Below are 15,909 nucleotides of genomic sequence, written 5' to 3'. Positions count from 1 at the left end.
TTACATCGACATTTCTTCGAGGCGAGCAAAGAGCAGCTAAAGACGCTCAACTAGGTCGGGTTTCTTGAAGTACGAATGATGCGTTGTTACAATCTTCTACTTCAGATTCCGAATGACTCACCCATTGTCTTTGAATATATGATTAATATTGAACATTCCGTTGAAAATTCTATGTAACGAGGCGGTGCTTGAAGAGCTTATACGTCTCAACATTAATATAAATACTTGCGATTAAAATGGAGATTGGGGTTGCTAATGAATTTCATCATGAGATTGTGTTGAATTTGTATTCATAAAATTTGTATTATATTAATTAATATTATCAAAAAAATTCTTATATTCAGAAATCAGAATACATTATTCAACAATCACACATAAATTATCTAAGTAAAAACAAAAAACGATTAAAGGACACCCAAAGAGGTCAAGCTTGGCCCATTTAGGCATTTGTGACCTCTTTTCCTTGAGAAATTTTATCTACACACCATTAATCTACTATCTTTACACCACTTTTTACATTTTATAAGTTTACACTATAAATTTATAAGTTTACACACAAATTTGTGATGAAAGGACCAAAATACCCTTGTGGTCCTTTCATCACAAATTTGTGACAAAGATTTAAAAGTAACAATAAATATAATTATTCCTTCACTAACCCCTGCATGATCTCTGTAATTAGTTCTCTCTCTTAGCAATTTCGAGCTGCAACTAGACTTTTATGGCCTGAGAATTTTTGTTTGAAACTTTTTTTTCCACTCGACAATGCTGTAGTCCAGTTCTTTCCGTGGAAGAAATATGTTTCCCCATCGAAATTTGATTGGGATTTATCTGAATATCAAAAACCGTGTAAGTACTCCTTTCCTTGGAATTTATTTGCTTTATAATACATGATTTCGTAGCACAATAAATTGAATCAATAGATCGTGGAGTCACTCTTTTGGGTGTTTTAGGTTTAAGAAATTATTTATTTTAAATATTTTAGGTTAAGGGTTAATATGTCATTGTATACAATGATATTTATATAAACTCCAAAAAATTAAAAAGTGGTGTAAAGATAGTATATTAGAGGTGTGTAGATAAAATTTCCTCTCTTCCTTTAGAACGAGTTGGGCTTCATGTTTAATCAGGCTATTCTCACTATTCCGGCCCATATTACTTGGTTGAGTCCGTAGATACGGCCTTGGTCCATTTGATTGTCAACATCAGGCTTTGAGATTCCTGTGACGATGATTTTACTATTTTAGTGACCAAGCTTGTACGGGAGAACAATCATGGACCGTCAATATTTTTTTTAACACTTAAATCTCAACATCGCGCAGTCGATTGACGATGAGCAGCATTTCTCCATCTCTTAATGGCGGGAGGGCTTTTCTTGATTAAACCCGTTAACCCGTTAGGGTTCCAACCATTTTTCAATAGGCGAAGATGAAATTTAGGGCACACAATAGGTCGTTATACTCCAAGCTGAAACTACTGGTGTCGCACAACATAGCTTCTCCTCTCACCCATCGTTCTCAACAATACAGCTCAATAGCGAAGGTGAGGCTGAAATGGGTGAAGAACAGGAGCCTGGACCATGTCATTGATACAGAAACAGATCTCAAGGCAGCTTGCCTCCTCAAGGACGCTATCAAGCGCTCTCCAACGGGTTATCTCACTGCCAAGTCATTTGCTGATTGGCAAAAGCTTCTCGGCCTAACCGTCCCTGTTCTTCGCTTCATGCGCAGGTAATCTTTGCGTCTCTCCGGCAAATTCTTGATCACCCACTCCATCATTTTGCCCTGGATCTCTTGTTTTATATAGTGCGTTCTTCTGGGTATTTTAAGAGAATCCCCTTGAAATGTTGCCGGGTAGATTTGTATCGATTTCAATTTCTTTGCAGGTACCCAACCCTTTATAAAGAATTTCCGCATGCCCAATACGCGAATTTGCCTTGTTTTGGCTTAACGGATACTGCATTATTACTAGATTCACATGAGCAGAGTATACACCAAAATTACGCAAATGATACTGTGGAAAGGCTTTGTCGAGTGCTAATGATGATGAGAAATAGGACAGTGCCACTCAAATCATTACATCCTTTGAAATGGGACCTGGGTTTGCCTGATAACTTTGAGAAAAATTTTGTTCCAAAATACCCAGATTATTTTCGATTTATTAAGGCTGCTAGTGGGGTTACATGCTTGCATCTCAACCAATGGCGGGAGGAATTAGCTGTTTCTGCACTGCAGAGAAGTAATGAGAGTGGTGACATGGGCAGTGATTATCGACAGTTTAAGAGAGGGCAAACAGCTTTGGCTTTCCCTATGAATTTTCCGAGGGGCTATGGGGCGCAAAAGAAGGTGAGAGCATGGATGGAGGAGTTTCAGAAGCTTCCATACATTTCACCATATGAAGAGTCGAGGCAGATTGACCCAAATAGTGACCTTATGGAGAAACGAGTTGTTGGGGTTCTGCATGAGATATTGAGTTTAACGCTTCACAAAAAAACTAAAAGGAACTACTTGAGAAGTTTAAGGGAGGAGTTGAATCTTCCTCATAAGTTTACTCGACTTTTTACAAGGTATCCGGGGATTTTCTATCTCTCATTGAAGTGTAAGACAACTACCGTGGCTCTGAGAGAAGGTTACCAAAGGGGAAAAGTTGTGAACCCACATCCTCTAGCTCGTCATAGAGAGAAGTTCTATCACGTGATGAGGACTGGGCTAATTTATCGAAATAAAGGTGAAAACAGGATACCCCAAGAAATGTTGCTTAATAATGTAGAAGATCAAATAGGACAAGACGAATCTGAAGAAGAAGATAGTGATGCAAGTGAAAGCTCTTTTGAGGAAATCTCAGAGCTTGAGGAAAGTTCTGATGAAGATTAGAACTTCTCCAATTTATCCAACAAATTGCTGCATAAAAGGAAAAGATATATAATCCTCTCCCTTGAGTTAAGGAAGTCTTTATCATTGTAGGAGGTAAGGAAAATTATATTCTTTATGTCCACAATCCTCTTTTTGTCTAAACCTTGTTAAAATGCTTTCTAATCCGTATCTTTATGTTGCTCTGCATGTGTTATGGGTGAAGATTTAGCTTTATGCTGTTCTTTTGCATTCAAAATTTCAAATACCTAGATTTATTTCTGTGAATTGCATTGCTCTTTATCCAGGTGTGTTGTGGGTTCTTAATTGCGATTTGAAGTGAATATTTGTTGCCCGATTTCTTCTTGCGCTATCATGTTGCAGTATTTTAGGAGTGCTATTGTGTTAGGAAGTGAGATTAAAGGCCATAATGCCAAAAAAAAAAAAAACCCTCAATCGAGCAGTGGTTGATTGCTGTCCAGTATAAGCTGATCACCAGATTGGTCTGTACACCATGATTTTGGTTGCTGGACAAGTAAGCCACTCGCCTCCGCATGTTTTGTAAAATGATAGTCTATTTCACTCTATTAAAATGTTCTGCCTTGCCATGGGTTTTTAGTACTTCTCCGGTATTCAAGAAATTGTGCTTGATACCAAAACTTGATGCAGGAAAGAGAACAGATCCGACTGGCATTGCCAAGGAAGACAGAGACCAACTTTTTTATGAGAGAGATTTGAAGTTAACAAGTTTCCAATCACAATACACTGGCTAACCCTTGGACAACTTCCAAAACCATAGATTCTCGAAACCCAAAAAGAACTAGTGTCTAAATCCTAATAGATCCCAAGAGTTTTTTGAATTTTGCCTCCCAACATATTTTTGCTGAATATGGCAATACATTTTGAGGAACAGGACTTGTTTCGTGTCAATTTGCAGTATTTGGAATGTTAGATTGACTTGACCTTTGGCAACAATAGGATGGCACATGGTATGTTTAAATTTGAGAGCCTATCATTTGCTGTTTTTGTTAATGGAAAGTGTGGATATTCTTTACAACCGCCAATTATTCCTTGCCCTTGACACGATGTTGTCACCAATTGACTCTTTTTCCAACCGCTAATGGGAATTGATCTGTGCTTGTGCATATGCATGCCATTTTTCCTTTCAACACTTTCTTTACATATTTGGAACTGTATAGGTGTGAAGATTCTGTACTTTCTTCATTTGCATCGACGATCATCTCTCAGTCAGTCAGGCTCTTCAAGTGTTGGCTTATCTTTTTCATGTCTTATTTGCTAGCAGGTTTTACAATTAGTTTGTTGGGTCAAAGTGACATATCAAGACCATTGCTCATGAAATTGTATTGCAAGGCTGTGAACATTCCTGCACGAGCGGCCCAGAATGTGAAAGATATGTTGTGATCATAGTAGCTTACAGATCAAGTTTGATTATACATGCAATAGAAGAGGGAGAGGATAAAATGCCATCAATAATCCATTCACTCCCTTTATCATTTTAGGGAATTAGTGTCTAATTCAAAATAAACAACTCTGTGATTATCTTTTTCAGTATAATTGTGAGTTCATAACCGCGAATCATTATCGCGGGCAACTGCTCTCGGGGTGATGACTGAATGGCAGCTCCAGCGCGTTCAATTCTTGTGATAGAACAGTCTGATAGCCAAAAGCTTGCCTTTCGTTGGGCCCGATGTTTCCTTTTCTGGAGACTCACTATCCTGTGTTCAATTATAATCTCATGTTCGGCTGGATTGTTAGAATGAATGAATATTTGTTTCCTCTGGTGATATTAGTGTCTAATGGTGGTTATAGTTCCTTTTCTTTTCAACCAGTAAAAAAATGAGTCTGTAATCCCCATCAAGAATCATGCCCTCTCCCAACATGTTCAGAATCAATGCTCACTCAAGCATGGGTATAAAAAGAAAACTCAATCAGGCTGTTTAACTTCATAAACCATTAAGCCCCCATATTCAATGACCGAGATGTCCATAGGAGTATGATACAACATTGCAGAATCAGAAACTCCAGTTAAAAAAATAATAATTAGGAAAAATAAGGAAAAAAGCTAATCCTTGAGCTCTGATAAAAAAATTTATTTACTTGGGTGAGAACAGGAGACTGAATTAGTAGTACAATTAACTAATCCCAAGCACTGGTCACACCTGAAGCATAACCCCCACCACCATAACCACCAGGAACTCCATATCCACCACCATTGTTCCCTCCGCCATAGTGATCTGTCCCCCGATTGAAAGAGCCCTCCCTCCTAAAGTCACGGCCACCAAAACGGCCTGCACCAGACCTTCGATTCTTACCACCACCATATGAGGCCCGAGATGCATAACGAGTAAGCCATTCGGGTACCTCCTGGTTTGCTTCTTGCATTAGATCAGCCAGTGGCCTTGCCAATGACAAATTACTGTCGTTGAAGAAGGCTGTGGCCAATCCCGATTTTCCAGCTCGCCCTGTTCGTCCTATCCGGTGAACATAATCATCGATATCGTTGGGGAGATCAAAGTTAACAACATGAGCTACATGGGGGATATCAAGACCACGTGCTGCAACATCTGTGGCTACCAAAATTGGTGTCCTTCCACTCTTAAATGAGCGTAATGCCATTTCTCTTTCCTGCATAAGAACCCATAAAGTGATTAACTTATTGCAACTAATTGCTCGTTCGGCACAGGCAGAACAACCAATGCACCACAGTAAATAATTCAGTGTAATTATTAGAGAACTTCACAACTGTTCTTGCCACATCCACTAAAACACCCCTCCCATCAAATAATCTCTTTATTTTTGACGAGCTGCTAAGGGGCAGGGACTCACTGGCGTACAGAATTTAATCCCACATTGAGATAAGTTAAGAGCCACATTTCAAAGGGCTTGGCTTAGGTTCACGAAGATCAACTAACAAGGGCTGAGACTTGCCAGTATAAATGTCAGTCACAACTGAGTTCACAGGTATTGATCAGAGAGCCCACCAATCTAATAGAGATGCCAATCAGCAAGGGAAGCTAACTTCAATCTCAAATATAACTATTAAATAACGATCGAGAACTGGGATTGTGGCAAAGTGCATAACTCTCTCAGCTCTTCCAGGTGCCAGAGGCAAAGCTTATAGGTAATAAAGTTACAAGCAGCAATTTCTTAAAACTAATTAAATGATGACATGTAGATCAAAAGGTAAAATAACCCCCGACCCAAGTTGATTGGAGATTCATGCTTCAGAAACCAAAAAAAAATAAAATCTTTCAAGTCTAACAACAGGTTGAGCCAAAACAGCTGACCTTTTAGGCTTAGTCGGGATATCCCGGTAAGTGAACTAGGCAAGGCTAGTTCGAATTGATGGTCTTTCTTGTCTTTAGCATTGGTAAAAAAAACTTTAAAATGCCATCAACTGGCATGCATCTTAAAAAAATCGTTAGCTTGAATAGCTGTGGTTGATCTGTCACAGTCCCTGCCAAAACAAAGAAAATCTTTGATAGCTGTGAGCCTGTGACACTACAGTCAGTCCGTGAGAGGAATCATTGCTCTTGTACAAGAAAGCTGTGGGATATAGTTATTACGATCATGGGAGTTCCTTGGGTTGAAACAAAAAAGTGGTCAGAACTATATGTGAGGAGGGCAGCTAATACAAGTCTGCAAAATAAAGTTGAATCCTGTGACAAGAATAAATAGTGACCTCCGACTGAACGAATTCCTCTTTTCTAGAACTCACATAGAACTTCATATGGAGTAAACTAGTATAGTTTACTTAATATATAGTTCAGGTTAAAAAAAAGAAAAGAATATTGCACAATGCCACAATCAATGCAAATCCCAAGTAGGCACAATAGGGGATACGTGTATATTCTTATCATCACTTCCACAGATCAACTAAAATCAACTCACCTGCTGTGTTCTATCACCATGAATAGTTGTTGCAGGAAACCCATTCATGCACAACCACTGTTCCAATGAGTCAGCTCCCTTTTTTGTCTCCACAAAAACCAATGTCAAAAATTGCTGCAATAAACCAAAATTATTATGGTGCTAAAGTTAACTGACAATAAACCAAAATTACAAATCATAAGGTCTGCTGCATAAGCAGCGAAAACCACTTCCCTTCGAAATAACTTCACATTTAAAAGCTTCTATAAGCACTAACATTCGATTTACCTTGCCGTGAGATCCATTTTCCTTCTGTGCATGAAGAAGGTCCATCAGATGGCTTCTTTTGTCAGACTCATGAACAAATTCAACTCTCTGAACAATTAAGTCAGTGCTCGAACCAACTCTTCCGACAGCCAAGAATATGTACTTTGAAAGAAAATCAGATGCAAGTCTCTGCATGCCAACCAAATTGTAAAAACTTGTCACGTGATTTGAAACTTCACAGTTTGGTAAAGATGAATCATCAACCTCATTGTATGTTAGCAATGGGAATCATTAACGAAATCTAAGCAAAACAACTTCGCAATTAAAAAAGTATTTGTCCCTGGAAATGCCAGGATCCTGAACCTTCCAAAGTACAAACTTCTAAATCTAATGAATAATCCAAAACTGAAAACGCTACTTTAGCTTAAAATATGATAATGGCTGAGAAGCTTCTCAAGAACTACCAACTCCGAGGTACTAAAGAAAAAAAAAGCATTGTCCAATAAGCATCAATGACGCCAATTGTTTAAGAAACACAATAAATAGACTAGAAACCTCCAGAAAATTTATATAATCGCTATTCAAACCTGTATCTCCTTTGGAAATGTCGCACTGAATAGCATTGTCTGTCTCGTACCAGGTGGAGGCATGTCCATTTGTTCCACTATCTTTCTAATTTGAGGCTCAAAACCCATATCCAGCATCCGATCTGCCTCATCAAGAGCCAAATATCTGATCATCTGCAATGACACTCTAGCCCGCTCAAGCAAATCCACCAATCGTCCAGGAGTTGCTACAAGAATGTCGACTCCTCTTTCAAGCTCTCGCAACTGTTTGTTCAACATAAAAGATAGCAAACAATAGCTACAGTCACTACACATGCATTAAAAAATGAACAGAAAAGTATGTTGTGTTAAAAAAAGTAATAAGCGAACTAAGCAACAAAATCCCTTGATGTCAGTAAATACAAGTTGAAGTGCTTCCACTACAAAAGTGAACATTTTCACACAGCACCTTGATCCTTAGTACTGTCCTCTCCACTGCTCAAAACCCAATAGGCACACACAACCTCCAATTCTACCAACCACCTAACTGCAATATTAAGCTTGTTTGTCATCAAACCTCATATTTACCATGTTTTCACCCTATTGGGGATAATAAAAAGGAGAAACCCAACATTCAGTGGTAGAAATAAGTTCCACTTGATGAATTCATATTGAAAAGAAATCTAATAGTCCAAGTGATTTCAAACATGATAGCCCATTCCAGGAAATACAGAGTACGAACTAAAATAGTTTGATGCAGTAAATTATCAATAAAGTGACAAAATAAATATCATATTATGAAAACCTGCTGGTTGATTGGCGCCCCTCCATAAACAACTACCACCTTGACGCCAGTTTGATAGGAAAACTTTTTTGCTTCATCATGTATCTGTAGTTTGATTGTTAGAGAAACAAGGTAAAAGATTAGGGATAATGACAAATGCATGTTCCTGTGACTATTAAGTAGCCTGAACTACACCCTCACCTGACATGAGAGCTCTCTTGTAGGGGAGAGAATAAGGGCAAGCGGGCACACAATCCGTGCTCCACGAGGTCTCTGCAGAAACTGCCCCCGCATTATTCCACTTATAATTGGAAAACAGAAAGCGGCAGTCTTCCCTGATCCCGTCTGGGCACAAGCCATCAAATCACGGCCACCAAGTGATATTGGAATTGCATGACGCTGAACAGGAGTCGGTTTCACATACTTACACCTCTGAATATTTTGATTCAATGCCTCCCCCAAATCTATCTCCGCAAATGTATTGACAGGAAGGGGCACATTATCACCACTTGTCTCAACTGGAATATCCTCGTATGCATCAAAATTAATGCCCGTGTTCACTTGCTCATCAGGGGCTTGCTCCACATCATCATCATCACCAAATGGGTTCACCTCACGATCTCTACTGCGGTCCCACCCATCATTTCTACCATTCCAACCACCACCATTACGACTTCCTGTACCATATCCTGGACGCCCGGCATAACCACTAGAGCCACCAGCCCAACGTGACCCACCAACAGGTGCACTGTAACCAAACCGGTCATTGGCTGCCAAAGGAGCCACAGAATCTGCTGAAGGCCTGTTACGAAGGTGTGGGGGAACATAAGTAGAACGAGTAGGTCGAGACGGGCCATTACTTTGTGAGGAACCAGTGGCTGCATTCTCAGATGCAGAGTTAGCAACAGAATCCGCCCATGAAGTTCTCATAGTTGCAAATTTGTAGAATAACCCCTTTTCTTTCCTCTAATTTGCTCACAATTTGTGAGAAGTTATATCTACAATGAACAAAGTAAAACCCTAACTCAACAAAAAGGTAAATAAGACAAAACACTTAATTGACCCCTTGAAATGAAAATTACAAAGCAAAAAAAATGTGCAAAATTCCCACATCAAAAGAACGTGATTCAAAACCAATACCAGTGAAAGTCAGCAAAATATCCCTTACATAATCATTGATAATCATGTCTATTAAAATAATGGATCTAAATTAAAACAAAAAACATAAATCTGACATCAAATAATCGGAACAAAACTTAGAAGACAACAGCCGGCGATGAGCAATGAAGATCATAAAGGGAAAAGGAAAGAACAAATAACAAAAGTAGAGCTAATGGCAGCCGAGAAACAGCTTTAAGATCACCAGCAGGTAAGAGAACAATACAAGAACAGGTAACAAACCACATGCATTTAATGTACCAAACAAGGAATCAAAATACAAATCTCGTTCAGCGTAAACAGCAAATCAATAGCCACTCATATAAAATGTGATACGGATTTGATGGGAAAAAAAAAACAAGAAGAAGAGAGAAAACCCTAGCAGTATTTGGATCGGACACAGAGCGCAAAAGTAGCTGTGTACATTCAATGAATGAGAGTCCAAGTTTTTTCTCACCTGCGTCAAATCAGATCAAAATTCAAAAACACTCTCGTCTCGTCTCCGCCGTTTCCTTTTCTTTTCGTTTTCGTGATTCCTGGGTCGCAGATATTTTGAGAGAAAGAGAAACAGAAAGAGAGCGCCTAAGGAGTAAGGAGCGGACGAACGGTGTGCGTTCAATTTGGGATTGGAGTCATCTCATAATTACTAGTTAGCGTTTTGGGAAGGCGTGCGTGTTTCCTTATAAACGGTAGTCGGTAGAGCGTCAAAAGTTAAAAAAAAAAATTTTAACTACTCAGTAATCACACTAATTGTTTTTTTACCCCTCCAGACAATAATGTCCTACATCAAAATGTCCTTGATTATGCTTTTAATGATTCATTATAAGTGCCAGAATCCATCTATTATTCGCACAAGACATTCTGTTTTGGACCATTCACTTCAATGTTCGGTGCCGTAAAAAAACAACAACATTGGTGCCCGAGAACAGACATACAAGCCTAAACTCGAACTGTCAGTTAAGATCTTGTCATGTGTCAATTTCAAGCTCTAAAGCGAAAATCAAGATGCTCCAATGTAATTGTTAAATCATGTCATGCTTAAAGAATCCAACTATTAGCTTGAATAAAGCTGTCACGACCATTGAGCATCAGAAGACAGAATGACAGATGAGACTGCAAAATTGATATTCATTTATGGAAAATGAACAAAATAATGGTATTTGAACTTGACATGGCAAATTCTATTATACAACCAACTGGTAAACCATCACAACCTCAAGTAAGAGAAGAAGGTTGGAACAAGATCTACAACAGCCCAAGCAAGGCCAGCGTACTGAATGAATCTAATCCCAGTGTCGACGTCAAAAGAGTCCTGGTGGGAGAAAAATAACATCTTACGGATATAACCCGATTGCTTTATCTCATCTGTTTTTTTACCAGTAATCGATCCATTCAATGTGGGGATGTAGCTTGTTGATTTAATAGGAATGCCCAAGGTGTTAGATACTACAGGAAGAATCCATTTAGCCAGAGCTTTGCTACAGAACTTCGCAACGAGTATAGTTGGTATTCCCACAAGCATTCTTCCAATGAAGGCAGGAATTGTAAGTTCTGGCGTAAATATGTGCGGAACTGCTTCATGGTGGTATTGGTGATATGTTTGCTGGACCCCAGCTACCTGCCAAAAAATTGCCAATTCCGTTGGTTAGTCCATGGCTCCATGCAAAGAAAACTTTTCCACCCCTGCACCTTCCTTCTATTAACATGACATTTCCATGAATGAGGAGGGAAAATTATGCTTGAAGTAATTTTTACATGTGTCACCGATATATATATAAAGATCACCATACTCATATAAAGATGAAAAAGTAGCAGAAGATGCCTCAAGAAAGTTCGGAAAAACAGAATAAAACACGCACAACAAAATTGGACAGCAGTTCTGGGACGATTTTAAAAGTTATCAATCGGGAATGATACTTTGGATGACTCTACAAGTTCTTTTTTTTTCCTTAGCTGACATCACACTACCACTTCTATAAGGGTATACCACGGTTAAGGCCATTAACTCGGGTACCAACACCCTTTCAGCAATGGAAAATAGAATATCCATTCAAGAATTAAAGAATAACACAAGAAAATTCGTGCTCAGTTCAGGGTGAGCTCCAAATACCATTCGCAAAACAAGTTAGCACATCTTCAACAGCAGAATTAAACCAACGAGGCACCCCCAAGATTGGAGAATTAAATCATCCGAAGTAAAGCCCTTAAACTGGTAAAAAAACAACTGCAACTCTAGATTATCAACTTTCAAATTGGCTTCTTCGTTTAAAGAGTACAAACAAGTATAGCTCATCCTCTGATCTACCCTATCAGATGCAGTTTTTTTTTTTTCTTTTCTAGTCATGAAATTAAACAAGATTTAATAAATCATAATCCCCACTATCTAGAATCTTCAAATGTTTACCTTTCGTTTCATTCCACCAAGCATCCTTACACATTCTGCCATGATTTAATTGTCAAAAGAGTCAGTGCTACCCTAAGTAAGTTTTCTTTTTTAAAAAAAAGCTTCCATCACATACCATATTACCATTCTTTGATGTACATATACCATATTACCACTTCACGACATTCATTATTTTGCTGACACCAAAGAATCCCTCAAGTGCATCACAAGCTTCATACTTACTGTAAATGATTAATTACTTACAATTCCCAATCCAACACCAATGAAGGCCGTGTGGTACTCAAAGCTTGGAGTGGGAAACTCAGGAGTTGGATAAGCAAAGAGCAACAAGAAGCTTAGGACAGTCCAGAAGGTTGTAACTGCAACATAACAGTTCATTCAAGAGTAAGACTAGACAGAAAATTCTCCCATTGTATTATCGTTTAATTTTGAAACGGTAAAATACTAGAAAACAAAACAAAGCCTTGCATTTCAACAAAGGCAAGCCATTGATAAATTGACCCTCATCTTCAATTGCAGTGAGTCTAGAACTGTGTTAAATACTATGATAATTACAAAACTAATAAATCATTTTAACATCCACAGTTCAAGATCAAAGGGTGGTTGAATCAATTATTTTCTTTCTCCCACCCTAATGTAACAGTTAATTAGGCCACTGGAATCAAGTTTGCAAAAAGCCTTCCTAAAGGTCAAGTGGTGATCCCTGAGTTCAAAAGCTTTTCGTTTCTGTCCCATTTGTACTTCAAATTTGTACAAATTCATCTATGTAAGTGAGATAACAGGAGAGAGGCATAGGAGGGAGAGTTATCACCTTGGGGTGGTGGGATTTGAATTTGAAACAAAATGTATCACATATTTGAGAAATGTTGCATCACTACTCCATACAAATATCAGAAGCATCAGAGAAAGAGAGAACAAACAAGAAATGTCCATACCATTTTGTCTAGAGACTATAAAACTGTCAACAAAATCGTGGATTGAAAGCCAAAATGCAAGCATCGCCAACCCAAGAGCAAGACCACCTACAATATCGATCAAACTGTGCATGCCTAGATAAATTCTCCCTAACAAGGAATTTAAAAAAAGAAGAAGATTAGTTCGATAGCATATAACAAAGAAGCTAACGGTTCTGTAAACTATATACATAAGAACTTACCAAAACCAATGAGGCCCACAAGAAAGGAAACTAAAACAATTCCAAAAAAAGTAACCAAGGCATCTTCATTCTGCGAATACGATATCGTGTAGTGCAAAAGATACCTAGAAAATCCAATTCAAGAGAAGTTGGTAATGAATGCAAAAGTGATCTTAAAGTTTAAGGGCAATGCAATAGCAGGAAGATGCTGTTGGGTGGTACAACACATGTGAGTTACCACCAACAAGAAGCCAATTCAAACTTGGTTTGTAAATATCAAATGAAAAAAAAAAATTGGAGTTGCTTTGGTGACTACGGGCCACATTAGTGTCTATCTTGGTCTAAATGACTAACTCGGCACGTTGCTGAAACATCAACTTGAAGCCATTAAATGTGGTCATAATACATTTAATTGGCGTCAAACTCATAAGGGTTTTGCATGCTTTAAATGCAAGCAGATTTGCCAATAATTTCAATATTCTCATGATGCACAAGTGAGAATGAAGTTATGGCACCTAACCAATGTTATGGCCAAAACTAGTATAAATGGATGGTTCAATTCAAGTGAACGACATAGAATAAGCACTAAGTATCAGTGCTACAAGAGAGTTCACACAGAGTGTGTAAAAGATAAGATAGTGAGTGAGAGAGTTACAGTAGGTGTATTTAGGTTACAACTTACAAGTAGAATACCAAATTATTCACTCACTCGTAATCCGATAGTGTTAATTAATATAGAAGATTGTTGTACCCATTATTTTAATAGTGAAAGTTTTCCTATATTGGACTACGGTCCCGTGATTTTCCCTGTCAAGGATTTTCCACATAAAAATCTGGTGTTCATTATTGTTATTTTTTCAGATTAATTTCCTCAGCATAATTATTCTGGCAATAATCCAAACAACTGTACACATAGTCACATACTAATCTTAACAATTCAAGGTTAAATTTTTTTTAAAAAAATTTGTTAAGAATTTAAGGTGCGTCGCAACATCTCCACCATACCAAAAAAGCACTCGACTACAATGATAAATTCCCTTATTTAAGCAGCTGCAGATGTCTTTAAAGCAGTAAACTGGAAGACGGTAATTCTATTTACAGTCATTCTAATTACTTCCGAGTGGTAATACAGCTAGAGTTACTTCAGAGGGAAAAAAGACCAGCCTCCACATGAGTAAGAAGCCCAGCTAGAGACAAGTATTGCATAAGGCTTGGTTCCAATGACCCGTGAGCAAGCTGCAAGCTATGAAAACTGATAACCCTGAAGCTGCATAGCCTGCATATTATCCTAAGTCCAATGCATGCCTGCAGTTTTATACTAGAATCACCCCGAGCAACTACAGCCCACAATTTCCCTTAAAAGTTATAACTCCAATCACAAAAGGCTGGGAAGGAACCATGCAACTGAGGAAGAAATATCAGTACCCGGATAAGCAAACTGTGTTCAGGGTGTGGGAAGAAGGTAATCCATATTCCAACGCGTTCTCTTGCTCATCTTTTGTTGCAGCTACTCTCCTGACAGGTGGGCAACTGGGTCTAGGAGCTGATATTACGTCCTAGAACACATAAAATTCCAAACAGAAACAGAATAGGTCAGCACTATGACATCATAATTTCCGTAGATACATTGAAGAATTTAGCAATTACCTTTACACAGTTGCCTAAATAATCACAGAAAACCATCAAAAGAGTCATTTGCCGAGCCAATTTGCCATGCCCACTCTACAACATTACCAGTAGGCACTCAATTAAAGTCAATAAACAACTAATCATTTATTTACAGCAAAGGCATATCCCTGCACAAACAAAATGACGACATAGAATCCTACCCAGAAGAGCAATGGAAGAAAAGCTGTGTAAAATGGCACAGATACAATACAGGACAACCCAGAGAAGAGAGCATCCAGTACCGTAAACCGGTATTTCTGCAAAACCCACCGAAACAATACCCAAGAAGTTAGAAACACGGAATTCAACAAGAATGAAAACCTGGGCATCATCTAAATTGATGAATTTTGGATTGAAACCTGGATCTGAATTATGAGGGGAGTCCCCGTGATGACACGGTGCTCCACCCAAGGTTGCAACAACGATCTAAGCTTCTGGGTCACATTGAGACATGAAGACATCACAATCCATGACGCAAACCCACATAGAGCCACCCCTTGCCACGCTGCTGTGCTCTCCATCAATCTCTCCCTCCCTCCTCAAAAGAGAGGGAACAAAGAAAGAAAAACTACACGGGAATCCCAAAGAAAAGCGGAAGGAAAACTACTGGCAGCACTTGGACCCAGGAAGGCAGGAAGGAGGAGGTTATAATTTTAATTTCGATAAATATTTGGCTGCGAGACAGAGAATGTCAAGCCAGAAACTCGGTATCGTTTATCAAACATTCCACGAATAGAGTTTAATTAATAGAGAGCACCGAAGCACAGTTGGAATATGTGGACGTGGGTGCAGTCACTGTCTCTCTTCGTTGGATACTCCGACGAAGGAACATGTTAATGGGGACTTGTTTGGTTCGTTCATCAAATAAACATTAATTACAAATGCTAATGTTAATCTATATTTGCCTATTTGGGAAATTAAGATGTAAATTAATACTTAATTACTTATTTATATACTAATCTGATTTGTTTGGCAGCAAGTCAAGTGTCTATGTCATTGTCGATTGACATGTCAATTGTTGACTTTTGGCCTCTTGGGCTGCTAACTAGATGGCTGGCTAAGGAATTCTTTTGTTTATGGATTGGTGGCAGACTTGGGGATACGAGCTAGTATTTTGGGCTCCGTGTTGTCCATCTTACATCTTTACTAGTGTTTAATGTTCGGCTTTTTAGTTTTTAGTATGTGGCTACAAAGTGTGGGCTGTTGGG

The 15,909-nt window shown here is 38.6% G+C and overlaps 3 protein-coding genes across 5 annotated transcripts; 1 reads left to right on the top strand and 2 right to left on the bottom strand.

The window, feature by feature from the left end:
- Nucleotides 1-1,352: 1,352 nt before the first annotated feature.
- LOC119984390 (protein WHAT'S THIS FACTOR 9, mitochondrial) lies at nucleotides 1,353-4,654 on the top strand. 3 transcript variants are annotated; one of them, XR_005464892.1, is made up of 3 exons: nucleotides 1,353-1,730; nucleotides 1,886-2,966; nucleotides 4,153-4,654. XR_005464892.1 is itself a non-coding variant. In XM_038828309.1 (2 exons), the coding sequence occupies exons 1-2, from the start codon at nucleotides 1,429-1,431 to the stop codon at nucleotides 2,871-2,873; spliced, it is 1,290 nt and encodes a 429-aa protein (XP_038684237.1). In that variant the 5' UTR covers nucleotides 1,353-1,428; the 3' UTR covers nucleotides 2,874-3,059. The 3 variants fall into 3 exon arrangements, 1 of the variants encoding a protein (XP_038684237.1); XR_005464893.1 differs by having other exon boundaries at nucleotides 4,150-4,654; XM_038828309.1 differs by lacking the exon at nucleotides 4,153-4,654 and having other exon boundaries at nucleotides 1,886-3,059.
- A 128-nt stretch (nucleotides 4,655-4,782) lies between these two features.
- LOC119995038 (DEAD-box ATP-dependent RNA helicase 37-like) lies at nucleotides 4,783-10,126 on the bottom strand. Its single transcript, XM_038841396.1, has 7 exons — nucleotides 9,952-10,126; nucleotides 8,538-9,334; nucleotides 8,358-8,441; nucleotides 7,595-7,837; nucleotides 7,029-7,196; nucleotides 6,762-6,875; nucleotides 4,783-5,495 (listed from the first exon to the last, which is right to left on the bottom strand). The coding sequence occupies exons 2-7, from the start codon at nucleotides 9,264-9,266 to the stop codon at nucleotides 5,007-5,009; spliced, it is 1,827 nt and encodes a 608-aa protein (XP_038697324.1). The 5' UTR covers nucleotides 9,267-9,334; nucleotides 9,952-10,126; the 3' UTR covers nucleotides 4,783-5,006.
- A 476-nt stretch (nucleotides 10,127-10,602) lies between these two features.
- On the bottom strand, nucleotides 10,603-15,543 carry LOC119985081 (lipid phosphate phosphatase delta-like). The gene is made up of 8 exons (XM_038829254.1): nucleotides 15,061-15,543; nucleotides 14,863-14,958; nucleotides 14,681-14,755; nucleotides 14,459-14,589; nucleotides 13,055-13,158; nucleotides 12,834-12,962; nucleotides 12,142-12,257; nucleotides 10,603-11,112 (listed from the first exon to the last, which is right to left on the bottom strand). Exons 1-8 carry the CDS (start codon nucleotides 15,220-15,222, stop codon nucleotides 10,702-10,704), a joined length of 1,224 nt encoding a protein of 407 aa, XP_038685182.1. The 5' UTR covers nucleotides 15,223-15,543; the 3' UTR covers nucleotides 10,603-10,701.
- Nucleotides 15,544-15,909: the final 366 nt, after the last annotated feature.

This window comes from Tripterygium wilfordii, chromosome 3 (genome assembly GCF_013401445.1).
Source record: "Tripterygium wilfordii isolate XIE 37 chromosome 3, ASM1340144v1, whole genome shotgun sequence".
Lineage (NCBI taxonomy): Eukaryota > Viridiplantae > Streptophyta > Magnoliopsida > Celastrales > Celastraceae > Tripterygium > Tripterygium wilfordii.
The sequence above is the reverse complement of the archived record's forward strand: the minus strand, read 5'-3'. Positions and strand labels throughout refer to the sequence as shown.